The 16,274-nt window shown below is 37.4% G+C and overlaps 1 protein-coding gene across 1 annotated transcript in view; it reads right to left on the bottom strand.

Moving 5' to 3' along the window:
• The window catches only part of LOC124722880 (vacuolar protein sorting-associated protein 13A-like), a 752,258-nt gene that overhangs the window by 151,054 nt on the left and 584,930 nt on the right, over window positions 1-16,274 (bottom strand). Inside the window, exon 52 of the mRNA XM_047248017.1 lies at window positions 6,650-6,829. Within this exon, the coding sequence (XP_047103973.1) occupies window positions 6,650-6,829 (180 nt within the window). The remainder of the gene's footprint in view (window positions 1-6,649; window positions 6,830-16,274) is intronic.

Genomic DNA, 16,274 nt, shown 5'->3' on the forward strand with positions numbered 1-16,274 from the left:
AATCTAGCAGCCTGCCTCTCAACTGCTTGGATGTCTTCCTTCAATCCGATGTGGTTCACATCCCAAACACTCAAGCAGTATTCAAGAATAGGTCACACCAGAGTCCTATATGTGGTCTCCTTTGCAGGTGAACCACTCTTTCCTAAAATTCTCCCAAGCCTCCCTACCACAGTTCTCACAAACTTGTTCCATCTCACACCGCTTTTCAATGTTATGCCCAGATATTTAAATGACTTGACTGTGCCAAGCAGGACACTAGTAGTACCGTATCTGGCCATTACATGTTTGATCTTCCCACACATCTGCATTAACTTACATCTTTCCACATTTAGGGCTGGCTGCCATTTATCACAACTGGAAATTTTGTCTAAGTCATCTTTTGTCTTCCTACAGCCACTCAACTTTGACACCTTACCATACACCATGACATCAACAAACAACCACAGATTGTTATCCACCCTATCAGCCAAATCACGTACATATATAGAGAACAACAGTGGTCCTACTACACTTCCCTGGGGCACTCCTGGTGATACCCTTGTCCCTGATGAACAGTCACCATCGAGAACAACATACGGGGTTCAATCATTTAAGAAGTCTTTGAGCCACTCACATATCTGTGAACTAATTCCTTATGCTCATACCTTTGTTAACAGCCTGCAATGGGGCACCATGTCAAATGCTTTCTGGAAATCTAGAAATATGGAATCTGCCTGTTGCCTTTATCCATAGTTCTCAGTATACCATGTGAGGAAAGCACAAGCTGAGTTTCACATGAGTGGTCCATTCTAAAACCATGCTGGTTTGTGCACATAAGCTTCTCAGTTGCAAAAAAGTTTATTATATTCAAACTGAGAATATGTTCCAGGATTCTGCAGCAAACAAAAGTTAGGGATATTGGTCAAGAATTTTGCAGATCAGTTCTTTTACCATTCTGTATTTCAGTAAGAATATTATACTACATTTAGAAATTAAAGATTACAGTAATACAGATAAAAGAAAACACACACACACACACACACACACACACACACACACAACACACACACACACACAAAGAGTTCTTATTTGTACATGATAAGTATGGTATTTAGAAATTATACTAAGGTGAGATTATAGTTATGTGTGCCAACAGCAGTGGGTATGAGAGAAAGAACTGGAGGAGGGTTGGGAAAGAAGAAAATAATAACACACAGTTAAAGAATATAAGGAAAATAAACATGGTGTTAGTCATAGAGAAAGGAGAAGAGAACAGAACAGAACTGAGAGAAGAAAAGAGCATTGACTTTGCTACTTGACAGAGGGGAAGTTGTCCTTATACATTAACTTTTGAGGAACATGTTATAAGGGTTACAAAAGGACATGCTTCAACTTATTATTAAATGCATCTGGCCACTGAATTCTGTACAGAGTACAGGACAACTTGTTCCAGGGGCAGTCAGAAGCACAGCAAAGGAGTTTGTGGATGTTTTTGTTTCGTGAGTGGGTGCAACTAGGATATGAGATAAATGGTACATTGCATTTCAATTATGATGGCATGAAAGATGTTTAATCTCTATTGTGAGGTAATGGGGTACTTGAGAGATGAGGAGCTGGTGAAGTAGTAGCCACCACAACGACCCTAACTTGGCATATGAAGCAATAACATAGACATATCAGTGGATGCTGCAAATATAACAGACAAGAATTCATTATTTGTTCTAACTGTCTTGTATTTGCACTGCTGATATCATGTTGAATTACATGACAGTAGCTGAGGTTGGCTAGAATGAGTGCTTGCATCATTTTACAGTTCACATCCTGTGGAAACATGTTCCAAAAATTTTTGAGGACATAGTGGTATGCAGTAGTCTTCTGGCACATTGAGACAGTATTCTCTACCCAGCTCAGATGCTCATACAATGCTACATCCAAGTTCTTCACTATTTTCTGATAAAGTACTGAAATACTGTCAAGCTGAATATGAGATAATTGTTTGTGGATTTCTAAATTTACTCATTTCTCATCAATGATAGAATCTGCTACAGTTGTAAAAAATATTCATTTCTAAAAAGGAAAGCACTACCTAGTTTAAAGACATATGTCCCATCTTCAGGTGTGTATTAAAATGTGAGTCCATAAAGAATGCACAACTAAGATTAAAATAGGTCAAAATTGTGCATCCCTGGTCCATGGCATGCAAGAGAATATCCTTCATTTCAGGTGGGATACAAAGATTAAATGTGACTTTTTAGCATTTAGTGTCAGCCCCAGGATTTTCACCCACATTATCACTGAAAACAGATCACCATCATCATCTGAAAGACCTCAGCATTTATACCTGCAAAATGGTTAAAACTGGAGGTCGTTGGTAGACAAACTATTTTCACAGAAGGACCAAGCCAGTGAAATGACACTGACAAATAAGAAAGACACAATTGGGCATGAGACTGAACCATGTGATACTCTTGAGGGAAAATGTTCCCAGGATGATTTTTCATTCCCACAGACACAACACTGCTGTCTGATTTTCAAGTAGCTTTCAAATCACTTCAGTGCACTGTCTAAGAAATTTAGCTGTCATATGTTTCTGAGCAGTGTGTCAAGACTGAAAGTATCTAAAGCATTGCTAAAGTCTAGAAGTGCTAATGTCATCGCATCACAGTTGTCAATGGCACATTTCAGGTCATCATTTACCATAACTAGTGCACTGTTTGCACTATAGGGTTTACAAAGCCCAGACTGATATTTGTCATATAGGTTGAATTTGTACAAGTGTTCAGTGATTAGGCCATGAACAATATATGCCAATGCTTTCAAAACAGTGGGTAATATGCTACTTGTAAGTAATCACTAGGGGATTACCATTGTTTTACCACAGCTCCAGCTTACTTGGAATCATTGTGTGGAATGCCATAGCATTATGATTTAAGGTTACCTATGGTAATGGTTATGGGAATTCTGATAATACAGTTGTATGTCATGGGTATCCTTTGTCATCATATGTTAGGCATTATGAGTCAGTACCTCTGTACCATCTTCACATGTGGCAAGACTCATCCATACATAAATAACGTTTATCTTTATGAAATGCCTGTAAGATGTTCAGCCCACACTGTATGTCCTGGATCTTAAATTCTAATTTTTCTACTTAAGATTTTTATGGCTGTTGAATGATCATGAATAATCATAGCTCCTTACAACTTTTTCATGTTATGGAGTCAATGTCAAAATGCATTCTCTTCAACTTCAGAAGGATCATAATTCAGCAGTAATGATAAATAAAATGCAGATGTCAGTGATCACTGTTGAACAGCTCAGACTGTGTCAGTGTATAAACAGTTCTCAATGCATCAGGTAACTACTAAGGCAAACTTCCTGACAGGTTAAAACTGTATGCCAGACAGGTTTAAGTCTCAGTCCAGCACACAGTTTTAATTTTCCAGGAGGCATATAATACACAACAGAGTGAAGAATTCTTTCTTGACACTACCCAGTTCATTTCTGGACAACAATGTAGGTATGCATGATGTCACTTTATCCAGAACTCCCATCTTACTATGAGGTAGCAAACCACACTGCCACATGACCTCATTAAGTCACACAGTACAGAGGTTATACGAATATGGGAAATTTAGATGCTCAGGCCACAGAACTTGTGAGTCTTAGTAGTTGTTGGTAAGCACTTAGTGTACTGGTACAGATGCATTCAGAATCATGTGATACAACTGGACCAGTGGATAAAGTGCAAATGATTAAGTGTATCACAGAATGAGGACCATTTACACTTAATTTCTAGGTGTTTGCAGTCAATTTTCCCAATACGGAGACTGCTGGCATATGATGTGCATTCATTCCACTTCCATTGTATACGGTACCCCACTAACAACCATTTTGTTAGGCAAGACAATGCACTGCCACACCATACCATAAATTGTCTTGTTGAATATTCTGCAGACATGACAATAACACTTCCTTGGCTCTTGAAATTATCTGACCTGTCTTCCACTGAGAACATTTGATAATGTTATGACATATTTGTATGCATTAAAATTTTACATACAAAAAAATAACATAAATCTGCTAGTTCTTCTCACAGTAAATTAACCCTTAAGTGGTCGCACAGGGTGTTCAGAACACCCCAGTCATCCTTGTCAATGGATAATTACATAATGGATAGGAGTATAACGTCATGTTCTTTGGTACCTTTCTAGGACATAATATGAAAGCTTTGAGTAACCATAGAATCTACAATGGAAGTGCAAGTTCCAAGAAAACACACAACAATGTGCCTTGGGGTGTTTTCTGCATCCCGCACGAGTCTTTATGTTGCAGTACTGAAAGAAAGCACACAGTTGTGTTCCATAGCAGCTGCTTGTATTTTGTCGCTCTGTGCAGTTAAAACAGCTATGGATCATTATGAAATAAAACAAGAAAGAGTGTGGGAGCTTCTGAAAGAGGTCATAGACAAAACTTTTGAAGGAGGAGAAGAGGAAGGGGAGGAAACGACAGGTGTGCAGTTCTCTCTCATCACAGTGACATGGAAACTGAGGATGAAGACAACCTGGAACAGGAACCACAAGTAAGTGCAGCTGATAATAAAAGCAAGCATGATTTTTTTATTGGAAAGGATAAGGTTACAAAATGGATGAAAAATTGTCCTAGTTGCAACGTACGAACTATTCATCTCCCTGGTGTGAAAGCTATCGCAAAATCTGTGAAAGCTGCTGTGGCCTGTTTTTCGATATTTATGAATGACATAATAATTAGAATGATTACATCATTTGCAAATATTTACATACAACACATTGCACCAAATTTCACAGGAGACCGTGAATGCCAAACCAACAAATGAGGAAGAAATAAAATCTCTTCTGGGTCTGTTGATATTGGCTGGGCATTACAGGGCAGGGCACCAAAATCTGGAAGACTTATGGGACACAAATGGTTTTGGAACAGCAATATTTCATGCAACAATGAGTTTATGGTGCTTTTGTTTCTTGTTGCTTTGTTTGAGATTCGATGATATTCGAGAGAGACCACAGTGAAGAGAACTTGATCGCCTAGCTGCATTCAGAGAAGTGTTTGAATTATTCATGTCCAACTGTGTCAGTAATTATACTGTGTCTGAATATATGGCAGTGGATGAACAACTGGTTGCATTTAGAGGCAAATGCAGTTTCCGACAGTATATACCAAGCAAGCCTGCGAAATACGATTTGAAAATTTTCACCTTATGTGATGCAAGAACATGGTATACTTTGGGGATGGAAATCTAGATTGGGAAACAGTCAGAGGGTCCCTTTGTACTGTCAAACTTGCCTAAGGAGATAGTAAACATACTTGTATGGCCTATTGAAAGTATAGGGCACAATGTGACACTAGACAACTGGTTTTGTTCCATACCACTGGCTGAAGAGCTCCTCAAAACACACTCACAGTAGTAAGAACTCTTAGAAAGAATAAGAGGGAGCTCCTTACATACTTTGTTTGCATGAAAGGTTGTGAACTTAGAAGCAGCCTTTTTGGATTCACAAAAGATATCACCATAGTTTCATATGTGCCAAAGAAGGGCAAAAACATAACTCTCCTTTCAGCTTTGCATCATGATGGTGCGACTGACATTAACACTGTGAAGGAAAAGAAACCAGAAATTATAACAATGTACAATAAGACCAAAACAGGTGTGGACGCAACAGATGAAATGCGTGCTACTTATTCAACCTCAAGAAAAACTAGACATTGGACACTTTCCATATTTTTCTGAATGACTGACATTGCTTCCATTGATGCCTTCATCATATGCTCAAATAATAACAATGAGAGGATTCATGTGATGTTGGAAGGTCATTAGTAAATCCCATAGTGTGCAAGAGAGCAGCCACTCACTCCCTGCCTAAACTGGCTAGACAGAAAGCCGCTAAAATGGTGGGAATTGAAGACAGCAACAATGCACCACCTTCTGAACAAAGAATACTTAAGCACAGGCACTGCCCAGTTTGTCCTTGGAGTAAAGATATAAAAGTTAAATTGCACTGTGCTCAATGTTTGAAAGTTATGTGTGTAAAGTACATGAGAAATGTGTGCGAAAAGTGTTAGAATAATGCACCCCTTGCAGCCAGTGAGAGTGACTGATTTGATAAAATGTTTATATGAGTTGACTGAACAAATGTTTAATTATATGTATAATGTCTTATACCTGTAATACAGTATGAATAATAACAGAAATAAATAACTAAACAAAATATTGTAAGAAAATGGAAATTATTGAATATCTTTCAAAGAACCCAATTTAATACTAAAGTAATATTAAATAAAATGATAATGTACCAGGAGATATCATTCTAAATAGCCATTTGTGAAGTAAACATATTCATATCAGTGATATGCTGCATAACAATGTCATTATAGCCACTTTTATTTGGGGTGTTAGCAACATCCCGCGTGGCTATTAATGTTACGGAAAGCCGCACAACTGCATAAGGAATAACACTGAATTAATACCCATCTTTAAAATTCTGACAGGGAAACAGAGAAATTCTCTAAATAACTTCAAAAACTTTAAAAGTGCCTATTCTGTAGTAAGTATGGGTGCCAATATACTTAAATTGTATACACTCATTAAATACATGATGTTAAATATACACGCAGACATTTTGCAAGGACTTACATGAACATAATCTTTCATTTGTGCTGTCTTCAAATCATGTTTCCATTTATCTTCAATCCAAGAGGCTAGTTCCAAAGTAAGTATTTTCCATTTATTGGCCACAATGACTTCCCACAGTGCTGCTGAGTCTGTTATACTTAAATATGCTAATTCCTTCTGATGTTTATTTGAGTCAGTTCCCTGAAAATCATGTTAAAATCTAAATTTAGTAAAGCTGTGGTTTTAAACAGGTATTATAGCTGATAAAGTAAGTTTTCTCCATAAAAACTAGAATAAGCATGAATTACATGAAATTGAACTGGAATTTTACAATTATTTAACCCTATTTCATCAGTATCAAGTTGTAAATCAATAGGCAAGTTTATTACACACTCAGCTCTGAACTTGGCCAGAATAGTGCGCCATGTCCAGCTGCTGACCAGTATTGTTATGGTACTTAGATGATTCCCATAGCTACAGAAGTGAATTTTGAGCTACCAATATTCACCTACTTCAGCTTCAAGTTCATGTTTCATAGACAGAAACAGCCTCATAAAGAAACTGAATGATTCTTGTATCACTATCATATATGGTAATAGTGGGAGGTAAATCTTTTTAACATGCTGTGCTTATAGATCATACTCATGAACTGCTAATTATAATTAACAATGGAAACAAAATACTACATCAAAGAAGAATACTGTTTTCTCATTTATGGTCTTTCCCTACATGTTTCAGAGTAGGCATTCTATTTTATAGCATTACATAAATACATCTTATAATTCATCTCCTTCTCTCTCTGTTAATGAAATCTATTTTCCTCTGCAGGAATACAAAATTTTCGTACTTTGGGATGGTAACTTCTTTGTTGTATAAATACATTTACAGTATTTTCAAACTAAAACAATCAAAAGTCAGTGTTCATTGAAATACAGACAAGATATATTATTTTTGTAAGCAGATGAAGCTGAACTATAACTAATCACTGTATCACCTGAAAATAGAGCTTTGCTTGCAAAACATACAGGGGTAAATTCAAAGCCAGAATTCAGTGGAACATATATTCTGCTTTCAAATATTTTAAGTTAATATAAAATGTGAAAAACATTCAGAGCCTGTTAAAGACCATTTTTCCACACACGTGACTTATCATTTGGTGGCCCTGTCCCCTCTTTCCCTTGTACCCTTTCCCCTTTCATTTGTCTACTTTGACTCATGTTCTTTTTTACTACTAATTGTGACTTGCACAGAATATGAATCTTGTATATGGGCACCCCTGGCACCCCTCTCACCTTGGCGCCACAGGCAGCAGCTTTTGTCACTTGGACCAAAAACTTGCCATGTGAAGATCCCACTAAAATAACCATTGATGTTGAGGTAGTATTCTTTCTCATAATTTTTGTTAACGCTAGATGTGTATAACAGTCGAAGCATTCATAAACAAGTTGTTTTTGAATACTTCCACATATCTACATGCGCCTTGATGTTTACTCTACCAAGTGTATGAAAGAACAAACATTTTATGGTATTACACCACACCATAAAATTTCTTTCAAGTCCATAAGAAACTGTAGTGCACAAAAACTGTAGACCTCCATGCAAGTTCTTATCAGTCTAATATACAGGATGATTCAGAAAGAATGTCACATATTTTGTGAGGTGATTCTATATGTGAAAATAAACGAAAAAAGTCCTATGAACATGTGTCCAATTTTCGATTATTACAAACCCAAGTGGATTGAAGACTAAAGACATCCATGAATGAGTATCAAGACAAGCGTGAATATTATTTACTGAAATGCTGTGTTGGTATTGTGGCAGTCAGAATAATGTTGCGATCCATCCTACAAGAGGTGTTCAAAAAGTGCCCCACACATCTCAATGCACTTGTCAATGATTTGCAGACTGTGAAGTGTTGCACGTCGAACATGATTTCAGCAGGCTTTAATGTGGGCAACAGTGTCAGTGATGTAAGCAAAATTCTTTACATTTATCCACCTTTGTAACATACACAATCCTGTTTAACCAGCCCATAAAGAAGAGTCTAATGGGGTTAAATTGGGCGATCTGGTTGGCCAGTTAATGGGTCTGCCACAGCAAATCAACCATTGAGGAAACATATTATTCAGATACTGGGATACTTTTCGGGTTCAGGGAAACTTTAATCCGTCATGTTGCACATAGATTTGTCACTATTGCTCTAATATCACATCTTCCAAAACTGCAGGTAGATTTACTCTCAGGAAATGTGCATATGCTGTGGCTGTCATGCGATTTGGCTGAAACACGGGCCTTATCACCAGGTCATCAGTCATACCACACCACATGTTTACTGAGAACATAAATTGAAATCTTGTGTCCCTAGTGTCATGCATGTTAATTGTGAGTATTCATGATACCACTGTGTGTAAATGCAACCTGAACTGTATGTAAAGTGTATTGCATGACATCTCTGTGTACAGCCAGCCATTCACAAAATTGTTGTCTGCTTACTGAGTCACCTGGACACAGATGTTGCATGGGCAGCACATGGACTGTAACATATGCTACACCTGCATTTGTGGAATATCAAGATGATGGCTAATGCACTATGTACTGGTGGTGGGACTCTGTTGTAACATTGTAATAACGTCATCCCTTTCCTCAACTGACTGGACAGCCTTATGTCTTAATTTTACCTGTACATTAGGTAGTGTTTGGAATGTTGGTATTCAGAGACACAATGGACTTACTCAATTACTCAACATTCAAGCATGACATGTACATGGCCTCAAGACTCCTCGCTCTGTGATTGCACATTGGGTACACTTGCAGCTGTTGCTTCAGTGTGACATCACAGTGTTCACATCTGTTGGAGGACCCCCACACCTCTTATAGAATGGCTCAGTCATCTGTCCCACCAATATTCTGTCCATCACAGTGCCTACACAGTGCTTTGGTAAGTACTTGTCTTCATATTCATTAATGGATGTGTGTAGTCCTCAACATGCTCCAGTTCCATAATAATCGAAAATTGGACACATGTCATAATGTAGTAAATTATTACGAGTTGTCATCTTGCATTGCAAGAATAGCTTACGTGGAGCTGGGAGGAGAGCAGATTTTGGTTCTCATGCTGGCACAGTTGACACTGGCTACCAAGCTAAGTGAGCCGTGTACTTGCTTAGTGCTGCATGCAATACGTTACATATACTCCCTATAATCTGAAGAAGTACTATTAAATATTAATTGATGTTTCTCATACTTAGTGTGCCAAATTCTGTGGATAACACAACGATACTGTTAAAACATCAAATCAATAATTTAACTACTTTTGTAGACATCAGTTTTTACCTAAAACACATAATGGCCATGCTGATATTGTGAAATAGAGTTAGAGACTGTTATTTATTCATCTATAGTATCTATTGAAACTACAGTTAGCGTAAGGAGGGCTATGCGTGAAGCGTTCAGTGAATTCGAAAGTAAAATTCTATGTACCGACTTGACAGAAAATCCTAGGACGTTCTGGTCTCACGTTAAATCAGTAAGTGGCTTGAAACAGCATATCCAGACACTCCGGATGATGATGGCATAGAAACAGAGGATGACACGTGTAAAGCTGAAATACTAAACACATTTTTCCAAAGCTGTTTCACAGAGGAAGACCGCACTGCAGTTCCTTCTCTAAATCCTCGCACAAATGAAAAAATGGCTGACATCGAAATAAGTGTCCAAGGAATAGAAAAGCAACTGGAATCACTCAACAGAGGAAAGTCCACTGGACCTGATGGGATACCAATTCGATTCTACACAGAGTACGTGAAAGAACTTGCCCCCCTTCTAACAGCCGTGTACCGCAAGTCTCTAGAGGAACGGAAGGTTCCAAATGATTGGAAAAGAGCACAGGTAGTCCCAGTCTTCAAGAAGGGTCGTCGAGCAGATGCGCAAAACTACAGACCTATATCTCTGACGTCGATCTGTTGTAGAATTTTAGAACATGTTTTTTGCTCGAGTATCATGTCGTTTTTGGAAACCCAGAATCTACTATGTAAGAATCAACATGGATTCCGGAAACAGCGATTGTGTGAGACCCAACTCGCTTTATTTGTTCATGAGACCCAGAAAATAGTAGATACAGGCTCCCAGGTAGATGCTATTTTTCTTGACTTCCGGAAGGCGTTCGATACAGTTCCGCACTGTCACCTGATAAACAAAGTAAGAGCCTATGGAATATCAGACCAGTTGTGTGGCTGGATTGAAGAGTTTTTAGCAAACAGAACACAGCATGTTGTTATCAATGGAGAGACGTCTACAGCCGTTAAAGTAACCTCTGTCGTGCCACAGGGGAGTGTTATGGGGCCATTGCTTTTCACAATATATATAAATGACCTAGTAGATGGTGTCGGAAGTCCCATGCGGCTTTTCGCGGATGATGCTGTAGTATACAGAGAAGTTGCAGCATTAGAAAATTGTAGCAAAATGCAGGAAGATCTGCAGCGGATAGGCACTTGGTGCAGGGAGTGGCAACTGACCCTTAACATAGACAAATGTAATGTATTGCGAATACATAGAAAGAAGGATCCTTTATTGTATGATTATATGATAGCGGAACAAACACTGGTAGCAGTTACTTCTGTAAAATATCTGGGAATATGCGTGTGGAACGATTTGAAGTGGAATGATCATATAAAATTAATTGTTGGTAAGGCGGGTACCAGGTTGAGATTCATTGGGAGAGTCCTTAGAAAATGTAGTCCATCAACAAAGGAGGTGGCTTACAAAACACTCGTTCGACCTATACTTGAGTATTCCTCATCAATGTGGGATCCATACCGGATCGGGTTGACGGAGGAGATAGAGAAGATCCAAAGAAGAGCGGCGCGTTTCGTCACAGGGTTACTTGGTAAGCGTGATAGCGTTACGGAGATGTTTAACAAACTCAAGTGGCAGACTCTGCAAGAGAGGTGCTCTGCATCGCGGTGTAGCTTGCTCGCCAGGTTTCAAGAGGGTGCGTTTCTGGATGAGGTATTGAATATATTGCTTCCCCCTACTTATACCTCCCGAGGAGATCACAAATGTAAAATTAGAGAGATTAGAGTGCGCACGGAGGCTTTCAGACGGTCGTTCTTCCCGCGAACCATACGCGACTGGAACAGGAAAGGGAGGTAATGACAGTGGCACGTAAAGTGCCCTCCGCCACACACCATTGGGTGGCTTGCGGAGTATAAATGTAGATGTAGATGTAGATGTACAGGTTCACATAATCTAATTTTCTGGAATTTTCTTTAGTCTCATTACCACAGATAACTGACATAATTAAAAGTACTTTGGAAAATTATTATTTCACCGAGTTTTGATTGTGTGAGTGTTTTGGAGATTGAGAGAGTGAATGCAGGACATACATAAAGCAAGAATGTGATATTTTATTAAAACTATATAAATGTGTGCATGAGAAAGTTGTTGTGCAATACACGAAATATTGATGTATAAGGATAGTGGGAGACCAACATGCCCCGCTGAATTTGGTGCATTTTGTGGCCAGGAAAATGTAAAGTTCAGCATAGAATGACTTTAAAAGCAGTTGTCTAAAACCTGGGTTAGAAAGACCCACACATTTATAGATAAACTTCTGAAGTGAAGCAATAGAAGAAGGAACTTAAACCCAATGCAGATACATGAACAATATTAGCAGCAGGACCGGGCACAGCAGGAAGAGGTCAGTGAATACAGGGACACTGGCAGGAGCAGCTTGGAGCAGCGAGCCATAGCTGAGCAGCCGCAGTAGAATTTGGCAACTGTGGATGGTGCTGTGGGGTCCCAGAAACTCGACTGGAGCTGGTAGTCTTCGGCAAATGGACTCGACTTGAATTTATTATGAATTAAAATGCAATAAGAAATAATGTAAATAAAAAAAAATTGTAATTGTAAAAACTTTATTCTTAGTTAAAAACACACATGCATGTAAAATTATGTGTCATGAGCAATAAACTGAATTGAATTGAATTGAGCTGAATTGCATTGAAGTAGCATCTCGCCATACAGACAAAATGGAGAAACAGCCAAGTAATGTTATGCTTCATTTGGTGTGTGAGTGTGGAAAGAAACTTCTCAAGATGCAGAAAAGTGATAAGCCTGTAATAAGTGAAAGGAAGGAGGTTGTAGACTGTGATGATTCAGTATTTGCAGAAGATAGTATAAGAGGAAATTTTAGTTTTGATGTGTCTCAAATTATGACAGTAGTTATCCAAATTCATTATCTGATACTTATGAGTCAATTAAAGAGCAAGACATGATGGAAGCTGATGTTAAGTTGGCGCCAGGTCTTGAGAAAAAAATAACAAGGGACTAAGATTTTGAAGTTGATAAGAAAAATATGAGTACTGCTGCTCGAGAAATAAGTAGGGAACATACACCTGGTCCTAACACTAAATTAGTACTATTTACTATCACTGAAGTGAAAATAGAGCCAACATCAGAGGCTGGTGAGCAGAAAGTTAGCACTGGTTGCAACCATTTTCCAAAACATTATGAAGCAGACAGGAGAAGGGGGGAGGGGGATATTAGTAAAATTATGAATGGAATGATTAGTAAAATAAGTGGACTGGGTAATTAAATGAATAGTAAAGTAAGTGGACTAGGTACAGATATAAGTATTCTGAATACAGAAATAAATGAATTTGGGTCTGATATGTATAGCAAAATAAGCAGATTTATTTCTCAAATCTGTCAGGGGTTTATAAAACACTCAGAACAGTTTGAATACAAGTTGAAAAATTTTAAAGAGGAAATTCAGGGGAAAATAGATCACAGAATTTCAGGCTTAAGCTGTTCTGTAAGAAATGAGATATCACAGGTTAACGAAAGCATGAAAGGACAAATTTGCTATGTGACACAAGAATGTAAGAATGACGCTGTAACAGTAAAAGGAGAGCTCACTATCCATATAAATCAAGTTGTTGAAGGCAGTAAACAGCTAGGTGAACAGTTAAGTGCTGACTTGAATAAAGTACAGGCCCAAGTAGATCATGTTGAAAAACAGTGTAACAAATTTCCAAGCATGTTACATCTGTCAGAGTTAACGTTTACTTTTGTTATGTAATACACCTTCAAATTTATTCTCCAGTATTTTAGTCCTCATTGAAATACAACTGGAGGTAGGTAAAGTACCTTTAATGAAGCTGTTGACTCAAATTGCTGGTAACAATAAGGTTTCATCACCTCATAATTTATTTTGGAACAGAGGAGGTACTTCAAAATAAAAAAGAAAGGTCTATCTATATGTTTCACACTGTAATTCTCCATTAAACAGTCTGTTATATTTATATTGAGAGACACACGAAATTCTTAAATTGTAAAAAATTTTATTTAAAATATTTTGGATTGAAAATTATTATCCAGAATTTAGTCATCACTGTCTCAAATGTAATTCACTTCATTGTAAACATGTTACTTAAGGAAGAAAGAATCACAAAATTATGACTAACAAGAGCATAACTTGATTCAATCAAACAATATTTCTTTCAAAAATAGTGTTTGCAAAAGAACTTGCTAATTCTAGAACTTCTGAATATAAATTTTGTATAAGTTTAAATAAGAAATACTATTTCTTTCTAAAAGTAAGACACTAATTTCCAAAAATGTATTTTTTTTTTTTTTTTTGAAATTTATATTTTAATTAGAAAATTGTTGAAATTAAAATCGTGTATTTTCCTTGAAGGTTGTGGCATGAACAGCTAAGTCAAAAATAGGAGAAAAGTGTGCCAAATGCACTTTAGTTCAGCTATTCACGTTCTTAGGTTCAATGTACTCTTCACTATGATGTATTCAGCTGTTTTTAAACCTAACCAACCTAAGGACATCACACACATCCATCCTGAGGCAGGATTCAAACCTGTGACCGTAGCGATCGCGCGGTTCCAGACTGAAGCGCCTAGAACCACATGGCCACAGCTGCTGTCAAGTGAAATCTTTTTGTACTTTTAATTATTTCTTCCCAGTTAGAATTATGTAGTGCAGTAATCGTTTTAAGTTTTATCAAAAAAGCACATACAAATATTAATGACCAGCTTTATGGTTAAATATTTGGAAAGACATACATTATGGTATGGTATGCTTGTATGGGATGGAATATTACAACATCTATTTTATTTATTTTAATGTGACTGTCATTGCAACTCATCTTTCAGAATCTTGTGCAGATTGTAAAAAGACAGCATATCAGTTGTTAGTTTAATTATTCATACTTAAATAAGAAACTTTCTGTTTCTGTAGTACTTACAACAGTTACAAAATTTAGATTTAGGTATAGCATAACATGATTTTTTTGTTTATATTGTCTCCCCTTCCCCTAATACTCTTAACATATACATAACTGTTACATAGTCCAAATGATTTCTGATATGTTTATTCCTTTACATTTATTAATGTTTAACATTTACTCTGACACTATCTATGTCTCATGTGTGTGTGTGTGTGTGTGTGTGTGTCTGTGTGTGTGTGTGTGTGTGTGTGTGTGTGTGTGTGTGTGTGTGTGTGCGCGTGTGTGTGTCTGTGTGTGTCCGCACATCATTTTCCATAGCCAAGAGCTAAACTGGACAGTCGACTAGATATGCTAAAAATCATTCAATGGATTCATGGCTAAACCATGCTGAATGTTGCATCAGTGAAAGAGGACTTTTAACAATATTGCCATTCATCATCTGCACACTAAAGTTAAGCTGTGTAATATTTATATTAACTAAGTATTGTAAATTGTTGCTAATTTGTGCTACCTTCAATATTTCTCAAGATGTATATGCTACAAGCTTCAATTAATAGCCATGGTTTCCTGAAAATCCAATTTCACTTAGAGTGGCCACTTTACCCCATCTTCACCCACAAAAATATGTTCATGCATGCTGTTGGCGACACAGATGCTTTTTTGAAATGATCAGCAATGTCTGGAGCCATTAACCACATAGCAAATTTTAATTACGACCTGTGTTCTGGTACTGAATAGCTAACAGTGAACCACCTAGATATTTCTGCCCTCTGTTGTTAATGTTGTCATCGCTGAAAATGGGAGATCATTTTGGTATGTTTTTTGCTTTCAGAATTCCTTATGGTTGCTACTGGGAAGACAATTATGTTCAAATCAGGATATCATACTTGAACTCAGAGTACATTCTATAATCTTGCCACAGATATAGGTGTTAGATACATAACCATTGTTCAATAAGTTAGTCCTACTGTGACTGTTGTGACTTGTACCATCTGCTGACCACTGCAAACAATTCTGTACTCAAATTAACTGAAATAAATTACATTTAAGACCAAATTTAATACATTTGTAAAATCCAGATGTATTTTAAAAATTGTGCTGGTTGGTCAACATGCCTTGTTGGGTTTTTGCAATCTCAGTATTTTTGCACAAGTTTGGTAGTGAAATCTACAGAGCGCTAGGGGTATAAGTGCAGATATTTCTATTGATGACTGTGGACAGTTTAATAAACCAGATTATATCAGTATTTACTTCGGGCATTGAAATGCGGATATGTGGGCAGGAAAAGTCTATACTGACAGGAAATGTCCACTTCACAGAGCAGTTATGATTGTGCTGAAAACTTCAGGTAGTAAATTGTGTGATGTGTTTGTTGGAAGACTTTCAAACACAGACAAAAAGCAA

Source organism: Schistocerca piceifrons, chromosome X (assembly GCF_021461385.2).
Source record: "Schistocerca piceifrons isolate TAMUIC-IGC-003096 chromosome X, iqSchPice1.1, whole genome shotgun sequence".
Taxonomy (NCBI): Eukaryota; Metazoa; Arthropoda; class Insecta; order Orthoptera; family Acrididae; genus Schistocerca; species Schistocerca piceifrons.